The sequence below is a fragment of the Anguilla anguilla genome, chromosome 7 (genome assembly GCF_013347855.1).
Source record: "Anguilla anguilla isolate fAngAng1 chromosome 7, fAngAng1.pri, whole genome shotgun sequence".
NCBI lineage: Eukaryota > Metazoa > Chordata > Actinopteri > Anguilliformes > Anguillidae > Anguilla > Anguilla anguilla.
Window position 1 is genome coordinate 14,666,937 of NC_049207.1, and position 26,439 is coordinate 14,693,375.

Sequence of the window (26,439 nt, forward strand, 5' to 3'; positions counted from 1 at the left end):
CTGTGAAGTGCTGACTGTGAGACAGCAATATCACAACTACACTGTGGTCGGCCGCTCTCACGTTGCTATAACTTGGGCAGAGCCAATTATACCGGTGACATCACTGCGCACATAGCACAAGGTGGAGAACAAAACAAGAGGTCTGCTTCATAACGCAAGAGTAACAGAACAACCGATGTCCGGAACACTGCTCTCGGGTTCAGAGATTGTGGCCCGGCGTTTTTAGAATGCAGAAATCTCCAGTGGAAGATGCGAACTTCCTATCAAGATTTTTCTTCTGGTAAGAATATATTTTATTATACCCAGTACAGGTGGGGTTCTTAGAACGGAGATGATTAAGCAGAGTTATTGGGATGGTGAGGCAGAACGAAGTTTAAGTGCGCTACAAAACTATTGCAACAGTTCACGTAGGCTAGGTAACTTTTATACTTGTTGATGCCATGCTGCCATCTTTTTTCCTGAGCGCTTTTATTTCATACGACACACAATGCATGTTTCAAATGTATCTATATTAATTATGTCTTACACAGTATTCATTTATGTAGCAGTACATGTGACCTTGTTCCTGGGTGTAATCTGTGCTGGTTGATGAATGCGCTTGGAATGTTACACTGGAAAACGACCTGGAAGCTGACTTGAAAACTGGGGATAACTGACTTTAAAACTGGGTATTAGGTTCACATACAATATTGTGAACCACATTGTCTACCAGCATTCCTGATTTTTTATTTATTTGTTACTTAACAGATTGCATATTCATTATCAATTCTAACATATAAGCATACAGATTTTTCCAGTGAATGTAATGTATTTCCAAATTTAACTATTAGCCAAATTCATTTCTTCCTTCCGAGATTTTTTCATGTTTCATACTACTGCTGGAAAATATATGAACTTTATGAACCAGCACAAACTTCCCTTTTTATATGTCTATGATGGTTAAAAAAGTTGTGTAAGTCACTATGGCTAAGAGTGGATAATGTAATGTAATGTAATGTAATGTTTATTTGAAATACTTTGCAGCTATTTGTTGCAGAAGCAATGGAATGTCACATTTGGCCTCACTAACTGCTGCCCTTTTGTTTGTTTCTAGTTGGACATCAGCGATTTTGAGAAAGGGATACAGGCAGAAGTTGGAGCCATCAGATGTGTACAAGGTCCCCTCTTTTGATACAGCTGATACTCTCTCTGAACGCTTGGAAAGGTTTGTGTTTTTTCAATATGATTCTGTTTGTTGACTGTATTTGGTTTGTTAATAATTGGTAATATTCTAAGAAAGTATTGTGCATTGGCTTGAATGATTTTAATGAGTCCGAAGTTGGGATGTAATTAATAAGTCACATATGGTATGGCATGGCTCATCTTTTAACAAACCATCACTGAAAATTTCAGAGAAGACTATGACACAACATACACCTGCTACTTCCCTGAACATTTTCATGGCTAGTCCTATTGTCTCATCTGTCTTGGGTGCCTGTTTACTATCCAATGTGATTTAATTTGAACAGTTGCAGACAGAGTACACAAAACAGTTTGGTGGTGTTATTTGGCCATAGTGAAATATTTTTTTGGTAAAAGTTTATGAACAAAGGAGCTTAAAAGTTTTATCTGAAAAACTTTTATCTGAAATGTATGTTCAGTATTAGGGAATGAGAGTAAAAGAAAAATAAATATACGTTTTTTTGTTCATATGCGTTTTCGTATCATTTTTATAATATTGAATATTTGATATATTCATACCTTTTCTTACATTTCTACAGAAGAAATACAGAAGAGGTTGTTTTATACATTTATATTTTAATATTCTTTGGCAAGGTCTTGTAACTCCTGTCATGCTATTATTCCAGTTTGCATCCTCTGAGTCCACGAGAGAGAGAAAATCAATTATTTGAATACTTTGTTTTATATTTTATTATTTCATATTATTATGGATATACTTTTTCTTTATTTGTTACATTGTGTTTTTCTTTCATTTGTATTTTCTTTAGTAAAATGTACAAAACAAATGTACATTTTTCTTTCAAAGGACTGAATGGAGTGAGATATAATAGCTGTTTGCGCGATTTATTGCATTGCCCTGATACATTGCTACAGCTTCCAGTATTCAGCAGATTACTTGGCTGACCTTAAACCTGAACCCCCCTGTACACATATTTTACATCATCCTTATGTTAATCCTTACTGGCAGTTGAATTTAGAGAAATGAGCCTGGCAGAACGTGGCATTTTGAAAAACCAGGACACAATGTAAGCAAATGCAAGCCGCTTCACGGCTCCACTCTCCTCCTGAGTTCTTGGCAGCCCAAGTAGCTTGAAAGCACGCAAATGTCACAGGACGTTAAAACTTTTGATCAGAATCGCCGGCCACCCCTAAATGCCACCTCTGTTTCTTCTTGAAAAGGAGCAAGCATGCCGTGTCAAAAGACCAGCACTCCTCCAGGCCCCTGTTGGACCATTATTTGTGTGCTTGTGTTAAAAACCCAGCGTCCTTCCAAATGAGCATAAAACACGACCTTTTAAACCGCCGGCCTCCTGGAGGGTGATATACGGTTGGCCGTTTTTAATCTGCCAAAATGTGGTCTGCTGGGAATTTGAACTTTTGTTGAATTCAACAGGTTGGTGCGGTTTTTCATCATCAAGGTCTCTGTGTACCATTTAATAAGTTAGCCAAATCTCCCTGGTTATACATGAGTGCACCAAAAAATGCAAGTCAGGCTAAGCCATCCATTTACAGTCAGTGACGCTCACGCGCGCGCACGCACACACACAAGCACATACACACAAGTTTTAACTGTGTTGTTTTGTGCTTTGGCAGAGAATGGGACCGAGAGCTTGCATCCTCCAAGAAAAAACCCAGACTCTTCAATGCCCTACGCCGTTGTTTCTTCTGGCCCTTTGCCTTTTATGGCATCCTGCTGTACTTCGGGGTGAGTTTTGTCTCTTATGTTCCCCCATCTGTTGAGTGGGGTGTGGAAGGGGGCCACGTGATGTTCTGCACAATCAGCAAGATTTTCCAGTTTCCTCAAGCTGATTTGCTGTCAGTCAGCTCTTGAAGTGATTCAAAAGACAGGAGATGTGAATTTAATGTTCTGACTAGTCGAGTTAAAAAAACATGCAGTTGTTATAGTAATATAAATAGTATTGTATGTCAGCTTGATCTGCTCCTATATATCAATAACAAAAATCTGACTGAAATGCATTGTATTTGTAGTGGTCTGTTGTTGCAGGTCTTTCTCTTGTGGACTGTGATTATTGAAAGTAGGCTTCTATGAGTGCAGGGCAATTCATTGAATTCTGTGTATGTGTATCAATTTGAGGGAGCTTATTCTTTCACACTAGAGCACACGCTTCACTCTCTGTGAGTTAATGTGAGTTAACCCAGTTTAGTCTTTTTTAAAACTCTGAATGAATTCTTTCAGGTGAGCCACTGTGTCACCCTGTGAGCTAACTCTCATACTGTAGGTGAGTCACAGATGAGTGGCTGTATCAAGCATCTGTATTTCTCTCTCTCTCCCCCTCTCTCTCTCTCTCTCTCTCTCCTCTCTCTTTCTCTGTCTCACAGGAAGCCTCAAAGGCCGTGCAACCTCAGCTCCTGGGGCGGATCATTGCCTCGTTTGACCCTTTCCATGCGGAGGAGCGGGAGCAGGGCTACTACCTGGCCGTGGGGCTCTGCTTGCTGTTTGTGGCCCGGTTCCTGCTTCTCCAGCCAGCCATCTTTGGCTTGCACCATCTAGGCATGCAGATCCGGATTGCTCTCTTTAGCCTGATTTATAAAAAGGTGATGCCCTGCTACTGAATTTACCTATTACATTCTTTTTAAGCCAAGCATGTGCCTTCATATATTGAACAGCGAAAGTTGATCATACTATTTGCCGCTATGGCTGGGTGTTGAGGGAACATCCTCTGGGAAACAGATGGTAGAGAATGGTAAATAGAGAAGACCTCTACTTTGGTTCAGATTGAAAAATTCCTCACAACAAACCATAACAAGAACAACAACCACAGTCACCACATTTACTGGTTCTAAGAGTGTTAATTGTCATTTTCTGTAAACTTATATGTTCAATAACCTAGTGGAATGCACATATGCATATAGTTTTGCAAGCTGGTCTGGATGAGAGCATCTGCTAAATGGATGCAATGAAATTCAGCAGATCTCATTTATACATTTGTGTTGATGGTGTATGTGATGTGTGCGTGAGGTTGAGCACAGAATTTGTGCTGATGCTCTGTGTTTACAGACCTTAAAGCTCTCCAGCCGTGTCCTGGACAAGATTAGCACTGGGCAGCTGGTTAGCCTGATGTCTGCACACTTGAATAAGCTGGATGAGGTTAGTGTTTATTTACCTGAATGTGTTTGTCTGTAAAGCATGCTTGTTGTTGTGTACTAATTTAGTAAAAGGTTCTGTTTGGAGTGAGACTTATGGTTTTATGGAAAAGGACAAGTTGATTGTGTGAACTGTCATGGTGCGCACAGGTAACAGTGCAAAGACTGTGCAGACCCTAGAAGGAGCAGCATTATAACTTAACAAAGCCTGTGGGATGGCTTGCCTGTATTACACACTTTTGATGCATACACAATTGTTCTGTGCCTTTTACTATATTGTACGGAGTGACTGGACGGTGGAATATAAGGCTCCCTTACTTGTGTTTTGTGATGTGCGGTTGAGGCCTCAACTTGCAGTAATTGACGTACAAACTGAATGCAGGGAGCAAAAAGCCAAAACACTCACCGCTACGGAAAAGGGTAGGCTGAACTTTGGAACTCTTCAAGAAAGTTGAGCGGCGGTGTTGAATGTGGATACACTGTGCAACTGCTTTGAGGCAATTATCATCTGTACCTCATGTCACTTGCGCAAACTGGTTGTCTCTCCCAGTTCTTGAGCTATTTTTCAGGCCCTGCGTCTTCCCTTGCGTTGCTTGTCACACGATTCATAGCTGTTGTGTTTTCAGTCACCATACCATTGCAGTAAGGTGAACACCATCCTGAGCAATAAATGTATTGCTTAGAGCTGAATGGTGTGTTTCACCAAGTCACAAGTTGTGCTGTGAACGTATAACTGTGCCATCTGCCACACTGTTGAGTAATGAATATAACGCTGCAGTGCTAGGCCTTACGCTGTATATGAAGCTAGCAATGGGTCCTGCCGTTATATTCAGGTATGTGTACAGCAGTCTGAAGCAGTTTGTTTTCTGCGTTTGCATATGTGTGTAGCAGTGTGTGTATTAGTGTAGCAGTGTCCGTGTGTGTACTGTATATGTGAGTGGCAGTATGTGGTATAATGAATCCGTCCTGTACTTCACAGAGCCTGGGTCTGGCACACTTTGTGTGGATCACACCACTGCAGTGCATTCTGTGTGTGGGGCTCATCTGGGAGCTTATCGAGGCATCGGCCCTCTGCGCCCTGGCTGCCCTCCTGGTGCTGGCTATCTTCCAGGCCTGTCTGTCTCAGAGGATGGGCCCTTACAGGTAGCGCCAACATCTCCTGGTACCGATGCCCTCTGGGAGCACATGCTGTACCCCTCAGCAATGTGAACAACACACATTACTCTGTGTGAAAATAATCAGTTTGTGGTTTTCAGCATTTTTCACTGGTGCGTGTGTTTGTGCTACATATGCACAGTACAGTGAGTTGGCATGATGCTGTTTGCTCCTGCAGGGCTAAGAGAGCCAAGCTGATCAGCCGGAGGCTGGCACTGACCTCAGAGATAGTGGAGAACATCCACTCTGTGAAAGCCTACGGCTGGGAGGAGATCATGGAGACCATCATTAAAAACATCAGGCAGTAAGAACAAGAGATTCTGCGGTGTTGCTTTGACCATTTCTTTTTGACTGTAGAGGGGGGCTCCAGTACCCTTTTATAAAATGTAATTGCATTTGTCTGTGCAATTATGTTGATGATCATCGCTGGCTGACGGGAGTTTGTTCAGATGGGATTTGTGGGCGTGTGTGCGGCCGCAGTAACCGGGGTTGTGATGCAGGGACGAGATGACTTTTACCCGGAAGATCGGCTCCCTGCGCTACTTCTACAGCTCCGCCTACTTCTACTCCGCCTTCATCGTCATCATCGCCACCATCGTGCCATACGCCCTCCAGCAGAGCATCATCCTGCGGCGCATCTTCACCGTGCTGTCCTACTGCATGGTGCTGCGCATGAGCCTCACCCGCCAGCTGCCCAACTCCATTCAGATGTGGTACGACACGCTGGCGCTCATCGACAAGCTGGAGGTAGGCCCCTGGCCAGGCCAGGCCGGACTGGGTAAGGGAGAGGGACCCACGGGCAGGAATGTTAACCAGGCTTCCGTAGCGGAGGAATTACATAACACTGCGAATGTGCATGGGCTTCACACATGGGCTTCCACTTAGTGTACCCTCAAGGTCTGTTTTTCCCCTCTGGCTGCAGTTGCAGTGTTTTGGTGGCTTTGGAGAAGAAATCCTTTGCACGCTCAAACAGATAGGAAGATAATGCTGCAGGCGCTGCTTTACAAGTTGTGCTGCTGTGCTTCTGTGAGGAATGTCCTTCCTCAGTGGGCGATCGATCAGTGGTTTTATGTGGTCGGATTGCTGCTACTGGTTGGTGGGTTTTCAAAGAGCAAACGCACCTGTACTCCTGTGGGTGTTCCATCCAGACTCATTTCTGGACTCTCAGCACTGTTCTGCCCAGTCTAGGAAATGTCTGTCCCATTGTCCCGGTGAAATTCTGGAGCTCCTCCCTGTGCCACATCTCTTCTGGCCACCAAACCGCCATTGTTGTCCCAAGCTGAGCGACTGAGTGATTTATTTTTTTATCACAGGCACAGCGTTATCTCCAGGACAAACTGTATCTAAATGGCTGTCACAATATCTGCAGGGCTCAGAACAGAAAATTCTTTTCGTTGTTCTTTCAGGGGTTTGTGCAGTGCCTCGAAGCATGCGATTTGATTTTTCTGCTGTAGTCAATTCTCTATCAAATACCTATGTGTGCTTACCTTTTTTACTGTGCAGTCTTATAACCCCTATAAAACATTCTCTGAGTAACATTCACATCAATTATGTCTTCCAGGACTATCTCACAAAAGAGGAGTACAAAGTGTTGGAGTACAATCTCACCACTACGGAAGTGGAGCTCATGAATGTCACTGCTTCTTGGGATGAGGTATGGCTTTATGGGATTAATCCCAGGGGGATATTAGTTTGTCAGCCTTTATGGTGACACATGGTGACACAGCCTAGCTCTTTTTAGAGGGTCTGTCTCTGTGGATGACACTCAGAAAGAGAACATGAATCTGGAATTGAATACCAAGCAACTCCAGTGAATCAGAGGGTGCTGTGTGGTTCTGGAATGTTTCGCTATGTTCTTATTCTGGAAAGTTTCGCATTGTGTTCTTTGATAACCCAAAGCAAACATCTTCGGAGTCTGATCATTGCAACACAATTACCTTATTTGGGAGTTACAGATTAAACCACAGAATTGCGCACTTGTAGAGAAATTTCATCAAAAATGCATGAGCCAGGTGATCCTCTCACTCTCTGTCCTGTTGTTTGTAAAAGGGCGGTTATCTTTTCTATTCCCCAAAATACTAGGTAGATGCTTGACTCCATTTAATGATCTGGCCTTGGCCAATATTACTTAGCATTGTGAAGGAAAAACATTGTCTCGATGTAAACTATGTAAAGTACAGAAGGCCCTTCTCTTTATTTTCAGGGAATAGGCGAACTCTTTGAAAAGATAAAACAGGAGAACAAGGAGAATGGACAGCCTAATGGAGATTCAGGTCTCTTTTTTACCAACCTGTACGTCACACCGGTGCTGAAGAACATCAGCTTGCACTTGGAGAAGGGGAAGATGCTGGCTGTGGCTGGCTCAACTGGATCAGGCAAGGTAGCCCTACAGATAACGCTAAAGATGGTAAACTGCACATATGAAGTCACAGTGTACTTTTTCTTAGCAGCTGGCCTTATTTGGAATAGCACCCACACTATATTACTTTTCTACATGCGATCTATAATCATATGTAGAAAAGTAATATGCAGATTCATGTTTACTGAAGAGATCCTTGCTGAAAAGTACCATGGCGGTGTCTTTGGAACCAAATGATAAGCCTACTATGATAATTTCACAAGTACTTATATGATGTCCTTCCTGTAATAAATTTCAAATGAGACATTTACCAAACCGAGGTAGGCTAAATATCAAAAGCTCTTTGTACTCGACCCAGTTACACATTTACAAATCAGTCAAACATAATCAATCAGTAGGAAAATCACATGCATTTGTTTCATGAAGTGACACTGTCTTATTCAAACAATGGTGTATACACATAAAGACTGAACAGTGTTCAACGATTTACAATATTTCAGTAAATCAGCATTGTCTTATATAAAGCACTGTCTTATACTGTCATGGTACTTGACTCGCAGTCCATTGCAGTTGAATCACATTAGTAAATTTACCTTGTAGATCAAGGCTTTGTGAACATCATAAGTGAGGTGCAGTTAGTCACAGAATTAGCTTACTTTAAATTATGTGCTCAAGTAAAGCAATTATGTGTGGTATCAATGCTGTGAACTAAGTGCCAATACGACTTACAAAACAACACAGTCACAATACCATGTGATGTGTTACAACAAGAAACTACTGCGTTGGAAATTATGTGGTGTATTCTTTTTCATTTGGAATGGATTGCAGTTGTACTGTATAAAAGGAACTATGGAAGTGATTCAATTAACTATTCGCTATTAACTAACTATTGACCAGATAAGAATGATTGAGGTTTCCGATAATTTAGTATATTAACTGGAAGTGTTCTTGGGTTGTTGTCCTGAAGCCACCGAATAGAAGGATCAAGTGACCCCCGAAATTACCAGCCCTTCTCTCTGTGTTAATAATCAATGGATAAAAGCCCAACCCCTACCTGCATGGAACAATTAGTCAATTGGTGGGATTGCTGGGTGGCTCATCTTGTGTGCTCCAGTGTGTGGATGAGACCCAAGGTCTGGCATTGAATCCAGTATCGACTGTGGATGCCAACATCATTCTTGTCTACATTCTCCCAAATTCAATGTTGAGAAAGATTGCAGTGAGACAGCCCTAAATGCAAAGAAGATGTTAAATATTGGGTTGATAGGGAAAAACCAGTGTTACAATTGTTTAATTAATCTTTCTCTCTCTCCATCTCTACTGTCTCTCTGCAGAGTTCTCTCCTCATGATGATTCTGGGGGAGCTGGTGCCCTCAGAGGGGAAGATCAAGCACAGCGGGCGCGTCTCTTTCTCCCCCCAGACCTCCTGGATCATGCCCGGCACCATCCGCGAAAACATAGTCTTCGGCCTGACGTACGATGAGTACCGCTACACCAGTGTCATCAAAGCCTGCCAGCTGGAGGAGGTGAAGTGCTGTCCCACAATGCCGCAAGGAGCTCTTTCCCTCTCTGTTTCTCCCCAAGCATAGCTGGAAGGCCTTGCCTGAGAGTTGTGATATATGGAGGTGTTTCATATTATACTGGTTATGAGCCCTGGTCCCCCCCAACCCTCCTGATAGTGAGCTAGGAAATCAGATTACCTCTTTGTGCTACTCTGTGGTGAATGAGGGGTCATGAGGTTCTGTAAGAAGGATTCTTCAGGCTATGTAGTGGCAGAGGTTGACAGTGAAGCAAGAGGCCCCCTTGAAGTAATTAACTTGAATAGTGCAGACATCAAGGTCACTGTTCTGCATATCTTGCTGTAGGGGGCGCCATTGAGGCAAGAGAAGCCAATGCCTCTGTTGTTGTTTCACCTAAAAGTGTGGAAGTGTTTTCTCAAGCAAACAGGACAGCTATAGGTATTGTGTGTGCAAACTGTAAACAGCTATAGGCAGTCCTCCTCTGGTGTACTGGTAAGGTCTTCTCTTGCCCCTATCTCTGTCTGGCGTGATAGCACTCAGACTTCTATCCTTGCCTATATCAAGGTGGTTTAGAGATTTTTGAGGTCATGACTTCAAAATTTAAGTCTTTTGGTCCATTAGGAGAAAAACTGAACAGAACACCCTGAAATAATGCTTCCCTTAAAAATTCTGGATAAATTGTGGAATCTAAATTAAGTTGGAAATAATTTTCCTGTTTGAAGTGTCTCATTCTCTGGTAGTTGACAATTTATTCCATTTCATGGGGTCTGATTTATTTCCCCAAGCATAAAATATAGTAGCATGCAAAAATGTTTACAGCCTTGTGTTATTGCTGCTGTGTGGGTGAAGTGCTGAAAGCTTGTGTACTTTTGAATGCCCTCCTTATGGACAGCGGGACAGGTATGAATTTGTGTTTATGTATTCGAATGGAGGTTCGTGGACTTAAAATAGGGGAAGATTTAGACAAGGATCACCCAAATGCAGCTGGCTTTATGTTAAAATGTTAAAAGAACGAGCCTAAATGGGCTGAATGGTCTGTTCTTCTCATTGAAAAATCCATATTCCTGTATGTTATTATTGAATTAAATTAAGGATATTAAATCAATTTAGCTTAATTATATCTACATTTTTTCACTTCTAGTCCATAACAGGAATGCCACAGCATTCAATAAATCATGTAAGAAGGGATTCTGCTACAGATGGATGTAAATCACACTTTTGTTAATAATGCAAAGAAATGAGGCTGCTGGATAGTTCCTTTGGTTAAGGCACCATGCTGTGGTGCGTGAATAAGCTTCATGGCTGCGGATCGAATCCGAACCATGTTAGTGTTGACTGTGTCCAGTAGCTACATAGGGCAATGCCATAGGGCGTTTCTCCAATTGCCGATTGCGTCGCCCAGGGTGTGGGAGGGTTCAGTCGGTTCAGGGTCCACATTCATCGCTAACTGATCGGGCACCTGTAGATTGCAGTCAAAGCCGAATATGAAGGGTCTTTATCCGAATCTGCTCTATACAAACTTAGCTGTAGTGAAAAGAAGCATCTGGCGACACCACGTTTTTTGAAGGAGAACCACGGATGTCTGCACTCTCCCGAATCAACTGTAGAGTTCACTCATGAGTGTGGCTGCGGTTAAAGATGATTGGCCATTTTAAATTGGGATGGGAATTGGACATTGCTCAACCCCATGCTGGGCACCAAAATAAAATAAAAAAATAATAAAAAATAATGAAAATAAATGAAAACCGGTGAAAAACACACAGTTTTAAGTTTAAATTATAACTTCCCCTGTTTTGCGCTCACATGCTTCCTGTTCTGTAATCCCATTCATGCTGAATAAACTCTGTTACACTGTAACCTCCATTCTCACAGTGATGTCAAAGTCATCCTAGATCGCATAAACATGAATGGCATCATCCATTCTCTGTTTGTTGGTTTAACTAAAAAGACATTCTTTTTGGTATCACAGCGCATTTTTACCTCATGTTAACTTTTGCGGTGCATTTGAGCGTATGCTGGGTATGGTGGTGGTAGATGCCAGGGTAAAGGAATGAGGAAGAGCAGGGTCTTGCATTATTGAAACTCAGCTCATCTCCTTCAACTATTGACTAAAAGCAGAGGGAGTCAGAACTGTTCAATCAGGGTCAGTATGACCTGTACACATGCACATTGTGAGCAGAGGTATTTTTAATTATGAGTTATTAGTAGCAAAAGAAAACCTTAAATTAAATATATTGATTCACAGACCTGCATTCTGTTGCACCAATTCAAACTCCTATGTCCAAGCAGACATGTACAGGATGTGGAGTTTTTACTTTGGCTCTCATTTCATTGAATCACTGTGCTTTCCCCTGTGCGTAAAGTAGACTGTGGTGTTCTTCACTGAGTAACACTTAGTGCTGTGCCCTGCCTGCATGTGAAATGATGTAGCATGGAGTGCACTGCTTCTCTCTGAGTAACACAGTCTTGCGTTCTCTTCCAGGACCTCGCCTTGTTGCCGGAAAAAGACAAAACTCCCCTGTTAGAGGGGGGATTGACCTTGAGCGGCGGACAGAGGGCTCGGATCGGTCTGGCCAGGTACCCCACACCTGAGCGTCTCTCAGCACATTGAACTCAACTGAACACCTGTGCCTCACCTGAGCACGGAAATCCCTCCCATTCAGTCCTTCCTGGGAAAAAAACTAATGACTCTAATCACTAATGGCTGAGGTGGACATTAACAGGAGTTCAGGCAGTCTTCCAACTAGGCATGCTATTGGTGCATTTTATTCTTTCATATATAACTGTTTTTTGCCATGAAGGGTGCCAGCTTACTGTGGTCTCACTTTTGTACTTGGGAGCCAAAGCATGTATGTGCAATGTACTATATTGTAGATTCGATTTTGTGAAGGGTAAATCACGTTATTCTTTTTGCTTGATTTAAAGTTATGATTCACAATTTACGAGAATTTGTTCATGACATGAGAGTACAAATATTATTGATCATTCCTTTTTAAGTGCCTGTCATTTACTAGATAGTAATACCAAGGCAAAATCCGTCACTTTATAGCTGATACTTTACAACCTACTTAATAACCTCTTTAACTTTATAGCTCCATTTGTCCCACTGTTTGTTTTGTGCTCATATCTCCCTCTTATATTTACTGCCTTAATTTACTGGTTTAGTATCTTGACATTCATTTTGCCTGTTTAAGTTCCTGGAAATTTAGCTCACCTGATGACTCCAGCAGTTCACATAACTGAACATATAAAAATAACTGCTGCTGGAGTTTTGAATGGTTTATGGCTTACTGTGACATGACCTCTTTTTGAAAATGTGTTATCCCTGCAGAGCTGTGTACAAAGATGCTGACCTTTACCTGCTGGACAGCCCCTTCACCCACCTGGACATTGTGACAGAAAAGGAAATTTTTGAAAGGTTGGGTTCAGTCTGTGTAAGATCTTTGATTAAGCATATCAAAAGGAACACTCAGTCCATGATAATTTGATATGTTGAGTCATATTTTATTTTGGAAGTATTCAGGGCATCTTTTATTGCTTTCACTGAGAGGTAATAAGTAACTACAGCAGTGCTGTGTTTATTAATGACTGAGGGTCGTCAGAATGAGGTGTGGTATTCATATTGTTCTTTAAAGGCAGTTTGTCTGCAGCAGTGGCTCTGTCAGTGGCTATTTTGAAGTAATTTGTGAATTGTCACCTAAAATCCATCCCATTGTGGATTGCGGACAACAAACCTATCTTGAATTGTGGTCCAGTTTCAAGTTAAACTCACAGCCTTCTAAATATTGCAGTTGCGTGTGCAGACTGATGGCGTCAAAGACACGGATCGTGGTCACCAGCAAGCTGGAGCACCTGAAACGCGCCGACAAGATCCTGCTGCTCCACAACGGCGTCTGCTACTTCTACGGCACCTTCGCCGAGCTGCAGTCCCAGCGGCCCGACTTCAGCTCGCTGATGCTCGGCCTGGGGGCCTACGACAGCATCAACGCCGAGCGGCGCGGCTCCATCCTGACCGAGACTCTGCGCCGCGTCAGCGTGGACGAGACGGCGGGCCACCTCCCCGAGCCCCCCCGGCCCGCCTTCCGGCAGGCCCCCCCGGCGGCACCCGCCACGGGCGACGCCCCGGACAAGAGGAAGCCCTCGCTCATCCTCAACCCCCTGGCCGCCGCCCGCAAGTTCTCGGTGGCGCAGCACCCGGAGGAGGACTCGGGGCGCGACCCGGCGCAGCGGCGCTTCTCGGTGGTGCCCGAGGACGACCAGGTGGAGGAGGTGCTGCCCCGCAGCAACGTGTACCACCCCGGGCTCAACTTCCCCGGGCAGCGGCGCCAGTCCGTCCTGGCCTTCATCACCAACGCCCAGGGCCAGGGAAGGCGGGAGCAGATGCAGTCCTCCTTCCGCAGGAAGCTGTCCATCACGCCCCAGAGCGAGCTGGCCTCCGAGCTGGACATCTACGCCCGACGCCTCTCCAACGACAGCATGTACGACATCAGCGAAGAGATGGACGAGGAAGACATGGAGGTGGGTGGGGAATCAAACACAGCTAAACTCCACAGTTATATCCCTGTGAATTCTGTGGACCTGGCTTGCAGAGCTGCAGTCCAAAGATGTACTCCAGCGCTATATTCCCAAGCCACACTCCAGCTGTATACTTCAGAACTATATTTCTCAGCTATAGCCTGCTTCAGCTCTGTATTCCAGAGCTACTGAATATTCATATGCCCTGAGTGGGCATGTCAGTGAGCTCCCTGCAGTGGACCTACATACATGGTCACTACCATACAGAAGGGGTGGCAAATTAAGTTATTTGTCTGTAAACTGTAAATAGACATATTTATTGTTTATAAGTTAACCATCCATAATTTTGAAATGATAAAGTTTGGAATCTCATTTCATTGCTTAGATTGTATGGCTGATTTTATTCTGTTTACAAATTCCAACCTTTCTAATTGCAGGAATGTTTTGCTGATGACCGAGAAAATGTCTTTGAAACTACCTCATGGAGCACATACTTCCGATATTTATCAACGAACAAGAATCTTGTCTACATTCTCATCTTTATCATCCTGGTCTTCTTGATTGAGGTAAGTGGGATATTTGCACCTGTATTCTGGACTACACTGCTCTTCTGCATGGTATGGCCTGCAGTGCTGGGAACATTATGAAATTAGATCCTCACTAGAGTAATTCATGGCTTTTTAATGCATTTTTGATGGGGGAAAGATTTAGGACATGTCCAGGCCAGTGTTGCTGCATAGCTTATGTTCATGTGTGCATATGAATATTTACAGTAGAATGAGCCCAGACAGACTCTACACAAAATGCTCTCCACATGTGTTGCGGGTAACAAATAAAGTGTCCCATTGCAAATCTACACAGACAGGCAGACAAACTGGCAAACACACACACACACACACACACACGTCACGCACACATGTACAGGCATATAAAATAATGTTACTCTGGAAATGAATTAATCACATTATTAAAAATGTGATTAATTGATTTTCAGATTTGTATCCTGATTTTTTTTATCTTGACCAACATGAAGTATGTCACATTTTGCAACTGCAGTATTCACTTGGGTTATCCTGGTTCCTGTCATTTTCATTTTTCTGTAAAGGTAACCATTCACTGTTATGTAGTTGTCTTATCGTTGTGTTTGCAGGTGGCTGGATCTGTGATTGGGATATTTTTTATCACTGAGTAAGTACATCTCCTATCATACTGAATATGGTGCCCTAGCCTAACAATCATTGTAGTTTTAGTAAATTCAGTTTATTTTACAGATAAAGAGTATCATAGTGATTGTATATTTAGCACATGTGGGGTAATAGCTGTGTAGAGTAATGATAGCGTGATTGTGTAGTGTTGTGGTTCTACTTTGTATTGCTTAGGTTTTATGCATGGTGCAGTGGCTGTTACTTTACTTAGTTCACTTACCAACCACCAATCCACAGCACTTAGAGCACCGATCCTTCTAACTCAGCTAATCAGTGTTACCTGTTACCTGCACTCCCGTTCCAGTGAGATCTGGAGGAAGGAGAACGAGACGTCGTTCCCAAACTCCACCCAGGGGACGACCTACGCCGTGATCGTCACGCCCACCAGTGCCTACTACATTGTTTACATCTACGTGGCGACGTCGGAGAGCGTGCTGGCGCTGGGCTTCCTCCGGGGGCTGCCGCTCATTCACACCCTGCTCACCGTCTCCAAGAAGCTGCACCAGCAGATGCTGCAGGCCGTGCTGCGAGCCCCCATGGCCGTGCTCAACACCATGAAGTCAGGTCAGCTACAGCCCCCGCCCACTGTTGTCCCAGTAACAAAGGCCGACACTGTAGGTACAAGCCTGTCCCAGGAATAGTTCCTTTAGGCCATCCAGAGGCCCTGATCCCAGGGAGCCACAGGGTCTACTGGTTTTTGCTTTTACTTTAAAATCAAGCAGTCAACTGATTGGCTGTGTAATTAACAGCTTTGATTAATTAATGAAATCAGTACTCTTAGAGTATATGTTTATTTTAGTGTTTCTTTGTTTTTAGGGCGAATTATGAACAGATTCACCAAAGACATGGCGACCATTGATGACATGCTACCTCTCATCCTGTTTGATTTCATACAGGTCAGATGATATTAGATTTAACTATGAGGTATATGGTAATATTACCCTTAAGAAATAATTTCTTAGCTATGTTGATCCATATTTAACTCATCACAGAAATTTGAAACTGTACTTACAACACCAAGTGCCATTTATTCTCCTTGTGAACATACTGTAACTTAAAATGTGATATACAGTAGCTGTGAACAGTACTTTAATGGAAACAAAAACATTTTCGTTCATGCGTTTTTGTTTCTCCAGCTGACCCTGATTGTGTTGGGAGCCATTTTTGTGGTGTCTATAATGCGGCCTTACATCTTCCTTGCTGCCATCCCTCTTTCTGTCATCTTTGTGATACTGAGGAAGTACTTCCTACGCACTGGACAACAGCTGAAGCAGCTGGAGGCTGAAGGTGAGATATGAATGGTGGGCATGTGGTGAGCAGAGGTGTCCTCACCAGAGCATATAGTCTTCATGATAAGCTGTATATACTGTCTCACAGTGCTTCTCTCAGCTAGTAGAAGCCCAGTAGAAGGCCACTGTGGGTGTGAATCTATTTTTGTGTTGATTGATGTGATTTCCTTAGAGAGAGAATTCTTGCAACCTCATGATGTGAAGGATGGGCATTCATTAGATGAAACACGGTTCACGTGATGGAGGAATGTGAAGAAGGTGGAATAGAAATAGACAGAGATGGAGGAGGCCTACAATGGGTGGGTGCTGACGGACAGCGTGGAGGGCCAATGGTCAGGCTGTTGGCAGTGAAGAGGGAAGACAGGGAACGAGCAGGCGCTGTGAGAATGCAGGGTTCAGCAGGAGAGGTGAGGCCACCCAATCAGCTTCCGTTATGGCAGACGCTCTGTCTAAAGAGTTGTCCTGTGGAGGTTTGTGTGTGACGCCAGGCGTTTCCGCAGGTTTGCCCGGTGCAGTGCACAACCCCAGCAGGGAGAGACTGCCTGACTGGGGGTTTCCTCTGTCCACATCCTGGTATCAGTCTGTCATCATGCTGAAATGGGTGAAGTGTGAAAAAGAGGTTTCCAGATAGGCAATGGAAATTATTTAGCCTTTTTCTTCTTAACAGAATTGTAGCTTTTAAATTAATTAAATGAAACTAGGCCTCCAGTGGTTTAGAAGGGTGATCGCATTTGTTATCCATGGTTCGGGAGACTTAAACTGTGACAGTGTTGCATTGACATGGATTGTGCGGCAATAGTTTGGCCGCCCTCTTGTACCGTAACCCTGAACTTTAAAGAGTGCAACTCAGCCATCGTTGATCAGATGCGTATGTGAGAGAGAACACATAAACTTTATCCCTTCCTTCCTCTTACCTTCCTGCCGTTTGACGTGAACCTGTCTCATATACTGTATTATTGTTCTGCGAAACACTGCGTTTCACAATCGTCATAAGGAAATTAGGCGAAGGTGGCAGGCACATTCCATTCACTGTTGTGGTTACAGTATTGAGTATTGAGTGTCGGTGGGAAAGACCACACGCTGTCCAGGGAGTGCACTTGAATATCAGACAGTCACAGTCATTTCTGTAATGTGTGAGCTGATTTATAGCTCTGTTACGGAGATTTGGGGAAGCATGAGAAATGCACGATCTAAAAGGGCTGTGGTTGAAGTGTTGAGCTGAAATGGGTGCCAGATAATTACGAGGGATCTTTTTAAACATAAATGGATGCTGCTATGGAAACAAATAATGTGATGTCGTGGGGGTAGTTAAAAGTCACAGTGTTAGGTGGAATGGTTGGAGTGACCCCGCGTTCACACAGCGAGCAACTCAAGTGTTGATGAGCCACTCATGTGTACTATTGCCCATTGTGTTCTCTAAGTCAGCTTGTGCAGGTACAAATTTTTTGTGAAATGACAAAACAGCAATAGGCAATATAACAAAGACATATATTTACCATAAATTATTAAGTTTTAGTAATCATAGGCTACTGTAGCTAAACCTAGCATTTATCTTGCTTGTGTAATTGTCGTATCAATGTTTTATTTAGTTGTAGTAGTAGTAGTAGTATTTTTTATTCAGTCATCACACACAATACAATAAATATAAACAGTCTAGACAGTATAAACAAGTCAACAATCTATGTATTAGGTAGTGACTGAAAAGGCACAGGCTGAAGCATAATGCTTATATATGCCTATCCTACATTCTTTTCAATTTAAGCTCCCTCCAAAAATAAACATAATAACAAAATAAAAATCATTTACACAGTGATATAACTCGAATACCTTACCTTACCTTTAAATCAACTGGTCAGCCGAGTCGTTCGCTGTGTGGACAGGGGATTACACTGGTGTGTTGAAATCCCAAAGAATGATTTGGGGATGTAACCCTTGACTGAGATTGTTTCACCATCACTCTGGCGGAACAATATTAAATGCATCGCAAAATGCTTAAGATATAAAGCTGTGTTCCTTAATCACTTACCCCAAATAAGTGTAGAGTTAACTAATATGTAGTAAAATATGTAGTCAGTCACATTAATGCAATGTAAAAAAATTTAGATAAATGTGTGATGTGCTGTGCTCAGCATTTCTCTTCACCACGACTCCTGAATAGTATGTGAAAGGTTTAGTAATTAATATAATAATATGAATAGCAAATATAAATTATTGAAATTTGTTTCTTCCCCCCTTTTCAGCTCGGAGCCCCATCTTTTCGCACCTGATCCTCTCTCTCAGGGGCCTGTGGACAATACGTGCCTTTGGCAGGCAGTCCTACTTTGAGACCCTGTTCCACAAGGCCCTCAACACCCACACGGCCAACTGGTACCTCTACCTGTCCACACTGCGCTGGTTTCTTTTCCGCATCGACATGATCTTCGTTCTCTTCTTCACCACCACAGCTTTCATCTCCGTGGGAACGAACCGTAAGGATGCATGCTTTGGCAATGTTCTTCGTGTGAGCAACGTAGATACTTGCAGGGTTTCAGAGCGGGGAGTTTTTAGCATGAATACACTGACTCCACATTTGTTTGTGTGAGAGATGTTGCAGAGGTTTCCAGATTAAGCAAATTTTTTTTGTTTGCATTTGTTTGAGATTTTGGAGGTTTACAGAAGGTTTGCAATGTGATGGGCCTGGGCAATGCCTTCTGGAAACCTGGAAGGCTTGGGCATCTGCCAAATAAAATGTAATGTAATGTCAGGACCACATAAACAGACAATTCTCATTGCCAGGTAGTTGTGGAGTTTGAGTCTGACATCCTCTCTGACCATAGTGTGTGCATGAGTCCAGGTTCTTCCGTGTCCTCCAGGTGATAAGCCCGGTGAAATTGGCATCATCATCACCCTGGCAATGTTGATCCTGGGAACCTTCCAGTGGGCTGTTATCACCAGCATCACTGTGGACGGCCTGGTACGACTTGCTAACAAACCCACAGCACCTGTGCTCACCAAACCAACCCCACCCAGATCGCCCACACCTGCATGAGAAATTATCCCTATCTATGGCATTTGTGCTTGTGGCTGCATGTCTCCTTGCTTGTTGTGAGTTTTAGTACAGATAACTTACTGTGTAACATGAAATTCTGATTCAGATTTATCTAGTTATACATAAGTTGAAACAAAATTGGATGCTCTGTACTTTAACTACACACCTTGAGGCTGACATTGCAAGCAGACAACCAAATTATTTAAATGTAAATAGAGCTGTATACATACAATTTGATTTGACTGATATAAGTGACTTCACACTTGTCATAACTGGTCATGACAGTGTATTATAGTTTACAGGAGATGCCATCACATTGACATAAATGTATCCTGTGGTTACTTTGTCATTTTGAAAGCGGCCCTGTAAAATTTGCTGCATACATTATGGCAGTGATATGACACTTGTCATGAGCTGTAATATGCTGTTGTGGCTGGTAATGTCAAATGTTATGTCATGAATAAGTAGTGTTATGCAGGCTTCATGGTGTTCAGTTAAAGTGTTACCATAAGTTGTGCTATGCGCTAACGTACAGGCAGTGCCCTGAACAGCACACACACCCTCCCACACTGATGCCCGAGGCACGTTCAGCACAACTGAATGTGTGCTTATCAAGGAGCAGTACATTCAGTTCAGTTCAGTTCTCAGTGGAGCCTCCTTCAAGACCAGCCACAACATATTAGTCACAGACCTTTTTAAATTCCTGTGGAAGCACACATGCACACACACACACTCACACAAATTCAAGCATAGACAAGCACACATACTGTAGGCATACAGACACCAGCACACACATACACATGCACATACAAGTACACACATACGCACATGTGCATGCACACACAAACTCATGCAAATACACCTCCCAGGGAGTAACAGTGCACTTTGCATTTTGTTCCAGATGCGTTCTGTGGACCGGGTCTTCAAATTCATAGATCTTCCATCCGAGGAGCCCAAGCACACGACCCGGGTCAAGAACACAGATGTGGTAATTGAAAACCCCCACGCAGATGATGGCTGGCCATCCCGTGGTCAGATGGACGTTCAAGACCTCACTGTGAAGTACACAGAAGCAGGACGGGCAGTCCTTCAGAAGCTGTCCTTCAGCATTGATGGTGGACACAGGGTAAGAGAGAACAATGGGTAATGTAGTCTGAACTGAGGCAGCAGGCATCATACACATATATTACAGTGAACCACGTAAAGTGTTGGCTCGGTCCAGTGGAAGTGGTACCCTCTTCTTTTCTGCTTTTGATTATGGAAAACTTAAATTACCCGCAAAGTTTATTGCTAAAATCTTGGATGATAGAGGTAACATTATTTGAGACAATTTTACATTACTCACTGAAAAATAGCAAATAACAGTGATGGTAGATTTTTTCAGAGCATCAAAGTTACAGTGTGGCACATTATGGAAACATGAACTTGTCATACACGTTATAAACTCTATTTGCAGTAATACCAGACTCCTACATACACATGAATATGCAAATGCGGGTCTTTGGGGAGACTCTGAAAGCTGCTCTTACTGTTTCAGCAAACACATTTCCACAAACCACCAGAAGGCACCTACCAGAGTGGGTAGTTGGCATTCATTCTCATGTTATATGACTTTATTTCAACTGTCCCCAGAAATCAGTTTTAATGGACAAATGTTGTAAATGTACTCTGATATTTTCCTGCTACCAACATCTCTTGAACAAGTTTTTTAATTGGATGGAGTCTTACTAGAGATGAGCACAATCATGAACTTTTGCTTCTTTGCTGCCTTGGTGAGAAACAGAATAGAGTGAATATACATACAGATACATGTTTTGTATTATGGTATGCTGTGGGGAATACAAATACACATATATGTTTGCTCCCAGTGTTATTCCAAGATATGGGAACCTTTCCTGTTCCATTTTTGTCTTTACTGAAATATTTAAGGAAGTATAGATTTAGAAAATGAGCACAAGTACATGCCTACATTTTTGCCTCCTGTATGTTACAGGGTTTAAACCACAATATGTCGTTGACAATAGAATATTCCACAGTGACAGGCTGAGAAAGCTGTCATAATGGCAGCAGGCCCCACCCCTTTCCCAGAGGCCCCTAACTGAAGGCCTTTAGCTGCACTGTAAGCCCCAGGGAGTCGGACCATGTACAATGAATGTTAGTGAAGAGAACCCTTTCATCTTCAGTAATAAATTATGTTTGAAGCACGTGGATAAGAGATACAGGAGAGATAGAAGCAGTGGAAAAGATGGACACTTTTGTGCCACATCAGACATGCAGTATTACCAGAGAAGTGTGATGAAACTATTAGATGGCTGCTAATAAATGCGGACATCTGTGAGCGGTTCTGCTCATAAACTCACTTTCAATGAGTGTGGGCTATGCTGGCAGCCATAATCAGGAATCTGCAGCAGCAGGATACTACCACTGGTCACAGAATGCACAGGCACACTGTGATTGTACAGGCGGATTATTATTTTCTGAATGGTCTCCAGTCGGCTGCATAGCACGCGCATGTTGGCATCACGCTTGTCCTCGCCTTGTAAAATGTCCTCAACACAGTGAGCTGACATGCACATTCCCTCTGAGGCCTTTCAGAACTGGGCCGGTCTTCCAAATTCTGTGATGGTGTGTTGTAAGGAAGGTGTATCCCTGGGGCAAGAGGCAGTTTGTTCAACCTTGAGGAGATGGGCTGTAGCTGGTGCTTGGGCACAATGATGGACGATCTGCATGTGAACTGGTGACAGTCGTTTTCTCCCAGTGAGCAGATTCTTTGCAGTGGGGTCTGGGCTACTGCTGCTGTGGCTAACATTCAGCATGGATGCATCCTCATGCTGATGCCTGGAGTGGTTGCTTATTGTGCACACAATGTACAAATGGCAGTTTATACAAACCAAGCAAGGTTCTTTTTATTGTTTTTGGGAAGGCATTCTAAACCTTGCAGTGTATTCACAGTTAGAGTGAATTTAGTAATATGTTCATGACAAAATCCTTAGAACGTGCTCTGTTGGATGTACCATAGGAGGTGGTGTTTCTTAGGTATGTGTCCTTGTGTATATTAATACCAATACTAATACAAATACTACCACTACTACTACTAATAAATGTTATTATATTTATTATAGTTCTGTTTTTCTGGGTCTGAAAGTTATATGTAGTTCCCTGCTTCACAATTTGTCCCTTGTGTTTTTCCAAATGTGCTTACAGTTTCTCCAGTTGAGACATGAATGTCTAGTGCAATATTAATATTAAGGGGATTTTAGTTGATAACAGAAAAAAGGGATTTTGCCAAATTGTCTTAACTTGCTATTTGATATGCAGTGAGATGCATGTGTGCAGATACATGGCTGGTTTCACATGTCCAGTATAATGGTAATTTTCTGGTAGTGATTCCACCTGCTTTCCAGAGCCACACTTGAAAGAGTTGTGGGTCTTTCCAGTAAATGAGGGAATGAAAGCCTGTGTTTACGTTCAGCTCAATTAGGCTCAACTACCCACAGCAATGTCGATGACATCACTGCGAGGAGGAGTGGTATTGAGGTGTAACTAAAAGTCCAGATTTTATGTGCAAGTATTGAATGGTTTAGATTCAGTCAACCTCAAGGCTTTCTATGGCTTACCGCTCTATAAGCTGTTCCACCTTTCCATACGAGCTCTGCAGTGTTAACAGGCCATCTAGCCACCACGTCTGTCTCTGACTCCATTACAAATCCTAGCAGATTATTCTGTGCATTATTGTGTGAAGACCTTTCAAGTGTTATTTTGAGATTTACTGTACCTAATTTGTACATTGTGGTTCTGTTCACACAACTTGAGAAATAGCTTCTTCATCCACTTCATTAATGTCTTCATTAATGTTTTTAAGGTGTTCGATCAACTCCTTCCCTTGGCCACTTTCCCTGAAACTAAATAATCTTGAGTCCCTTCTGTTTTTCCAGTATTGTCTGCGTATGTGTTTGTCTATGTGTGTGTGTGTCCATGCAGGTTGGGTCTAAAGTGTGTGACAGTGTGGCACAATTACACTGCAGGGACTCCAGGTGGAAAGCCTGGTCTTATGATTAATCTGTACGTGCATTCCTAAACTCCAAACTGATCTCAGTTCAGTGCTCAGCAAGTGAGCTGAACAGGGCTGATGGGAGATTTCAGTTGCTGAGGAAACCAGGGAAGCAGGGAATGTGCGGCCTGATTTTGAGGGTTATTTCCCCCCCCCCCCCCCCCCAGGTGGGTGTTCTGGGGAGGACAGGCTCAGGGAAGAGCACTCTGCTTTCCGCCCTGCTGAGGCTGGCATCCACGGACGGCGATATCTCCATCGACGGCGTCTCCTGGAACTCCGTGCCCCTCCAGACCTGGAGAAAGGCCTTTGGCGTAGTACCGCAGGTGAAACTGAAATATCATGACCAGTTGTGAAGTGTGTGGAAGCTCATTAGCAGAAGGCTGCAGACTTAAATTGTATGTTGGAAACGGCCCAAAAGCAGAGTACAGAACAGATTCTGTTTACTGTCATTATCACCATGTCCATGATAATGCACTGCATACTGTGTCAAGGCACTCCATTGGCTGATTTTTGCCACTTGTAATTACTTCATGCTTTGTTAAAAGTGAGGTTGAAGTGACTCTTCCCTCTTTCTTTGGAACAGAAAATCTTCATCTTGACAGGGTCATTTCGCATGAATCTGGACCCCTGTGGCAAACACACAGACGAGGAGCTCTGGAAAGTCATAGAGGAGGTGAGTGTTACCTCACAGACATGGAACAGTTTCTTATAAGGCCACCTAATTCTCCTCATTCTGTCAACAGTCACAAATCTTTGCATGCCTCATTGTTGTTCTTCGGATCTTTCGAGAAGCCCGTCCGTACACAATCAGAAATGAAATGTATTGCTTCAGTTTACCTAGTGCCTGCAGGTTCAGTAGCTGTTCCAGACCTTACATATACTGTAATTCTTGCACTTTATTGTAATTCAGTACTGCTGATTGGTCTGATAGTGGCCACGCCTGGCCGTGTGTCGCAGGTGGGGCTGAAGTCGGTCATCGAGCAGTTCCCAGACAAACTGGACTTCCAGCTGGAGGACGGGGGCTACGTGCTGAGCAACGGCCACAAGCAGCTGGTGTGCCTGGCCCGCTCCATCCTCAGCAAGGCTCGCATCCTGCTGCTGGACGAGCCCAGCGCTTACCTGGACCCCATGTGAGTGATGGGGGCTGGCCCTGCCCCCACCCCCCCCCCCCCCCCAGGCCAGGGGTAATTGCACTAAATGGGGCCTGAAACCACCGGCGGAGTGACCTCAGCTCTGGCACGGGCAGGCCTTTCATGTCCTGTACAGCAGGAACGCCAAAAAAAGGCTACACGATTTTAAGCACTAAGAGGAAATTCAAAGAGCCTTCTGCACAGGGGTCTAGAACGTTTGATGGCTGAGCTCACAGCAGTGGGAAAGGGCGAATTGGTTAACCTCAATCAGCCAGGCATCGTTCAAGGCACTAGCGTGGGTGTAAACAGAAAACACATGGATTATATTGTGCGCTGAAGTGATGCAGTAAAACTGATTGCAGTAGTTTCATTAGAAAACAATCACTTGGAACAAAATTCAGTTCAAATTTAGTTCAAAATGTGTTTTTTTTTTTTTTTTAACATCAAGGCTACCGTTTATGTGATGGTAGTTGCAATTGATTGCCATTGTTGTGTAATCAACATTTAAAGGTAATATTTTCTTCCATGGTTGGATTTCATTTTTTGGATGGGTCGTTTTCCTTATCAATTGGAAATTAATTACTTGAATTTATTACCTATTGGAATAAATTGTTCATTTTCTTTTAATTGTAACTAAGTTGCTTTTTTCTTTTCATCACATTTTGCAGTATTATATTGGACCTAGCAGTATAGTCATGCTATTTATTTTCACATTTCCTTTTGATCAAAAACTATAATCACCACAACTAATTAATGTGAGTCAGAGAACTTTTATCTTTGTTCTATGTTTATATATACCATTTTAAATAGTGTAATATCCTTATTGTTATTGAAAGTGTTCTTTCTAACGGTTGAATTTTTACAAAATTTTAAAGATGGATGTTATGTCACATGTGACATGAGTAAAGTATGTCAAGAGGAAACAAGGCCAGTTGAAACATTCAAAAAAGGTTTAAGTTCTGCTTCTGTTTTGAGCTCAGGAGTGGTTAATGGCCTGGAAAGGTGGGGGGGGGGGGGGGTGTAGTGGAGGGGAGAGATTACATTCAGGCTGATTTTGGTGTCTGCTGGGCTCCTGCAGCACGTTGCAGATCCTGAGGAAGACCCTGAAACATTCCTTCTCCAACTGCACGGTCATGCTGTCCGAGCACCGGGTGGAGCCTCTGCTGGAGTGCCAGTCCTTCCTGGTGAGTTCCCCTGTTCGTTAGGGAATATTCTGGAGCTGACGCACAGAATGCTGGGAAAATTCATCATTTCCTCCCGTCAAGTCCCACCTGTCACTTACGAGTGAATATGTTAATACGTTTAAGAAATATAGCTTACAAACGCTTGCAGGTTCGATGCCTGTAGATGACATTGTGTTTCTGTAATAATCCAGCTGTGTAATAGTACATAGATTTAACTGACATTATAAGCACTTTGTCAAATAAAATGAACAATCAGAAAATTATTAATCTTTTTGTGTGAAAAATGTTTTTTTTTCCCACAAACTGACATTTGTATGTACTGGTATTTAAGTTGTAATGTTAATATGTCCACCTGATATGCTTGAAGAGTGTGTTGGAAGCTGTTGTTTTTAGCCCATGCATGGCTCCGTGTTTTATGTATCTGACTGTGGTACTGAATGGCAATTGCACAGCATTAGACTACATTACTGTTTCTGCCATATCTCCGGTCAGTGGAGGGGATCACAGCACATCATAATGCCCAGTTAATTAGGGTGGAATTAATCTCGCTGCCTGCCATTGTATTAGACAAGCATCCAATTCATTTCAAAATGATTTGTCTTTTCAAAGGGACCAAATGCCAAAATCCCCCCCCCCTTGAAATCTAAGATCTACGAATTCCTTTTAACACCAGGAAG

At 43.1% G+C, this 26,439-nt stretch overlaps 1 protein-coding gene across 1 annotated transcript in view; it reads left to right on the top strand.

Moving 5' to 3' along the window:
• The window catches only part of cftr (CF transmembrane conductance regulator), a 27,349-nt gene continuing 910 nt past the window's right edge, over positions 1–26,439 (top strand). Inside the window, exons 1-26 of the mRNA XM_035426764.1 lie at positions 1–280; positions 1,094–1,204; positions 2,815–2,926; positions 3,562–3,777; positions 4,241–4,330; positions 5,306–5,469; positions 5,660–5,785; positions 5,982–6,228; positions 7,043–7,135; positions 7,685–7,861; positions 9,175–9,366; positions 11,843–11,937; positions 12,692–12,778; positions 13,152–13,878; positions 14,313–14,441; positions 15,026–15,063; positions 15,385–15,644; positions 15,897–15,976; positions 16,217–16,367; positions 18,610–18,837; positions 19,222–19,322; positions 20,299–20,523; positions 23,616–23,771; positions 24,032–24,121; positions 24,406–24,578; positions 25,657–25,762. Of these exons, the coding sequence (XP_035282655.1) occupies positions 228–280; positions 1,094–1,204; positions 2,815–2,926; positions 3,562–3,777; positions 4,241–4,330; positions 5,306–5,469; positions 5,660–5,785; positions 5,982–6,228; positions 7,043–7,135; positions 7,685–7,861; positions 9,175–9,366; positions 11,843–11,937; positions 12,692–12,778; positions 13,152–13,878; positions 14,313–14,441; positions 15,026–15,063; positions 15,385–15,644; positions 15,897–15,976; positions 16,217–16,367; positions 18,610–18,837; positions 19,222–19,322; positions 20,299–20,523; positions 23,616–23,771; positions 24,032–24,121; positions 24,406–24,578; positions 25,657–25,762 (4,227 nt within the window). The 5' untranslated portion in view covers positions 1–227. The remainder of the gene's footprint in view (positions 281–1,093; positions 1,205–2,814; positions 2,927–3,561; positions 3,778–4,240; positions 4,331–5,305; positions 5,470–5,659; positions 5,786–5,981; positions 6,229–7,042; positions 7,136–7,684; positions 7,862–9,174; positions 9,367–11,842; positions 11,938–12,691; positions 12,779–13,151; positions 13,879–14,312; positions 14,442–15,025; positions 15,064–15,384; positions 15,645–15,896; positions 15,977–16,216; positions 16,368–18,609; positions 18,838–19,221; positions 19,323–20,298; positions 20,524–23,615; positions 23,772–24,031; positions 24,122–24,405; positions 24,579–25,656; positions 25,763–26,439) is intronic.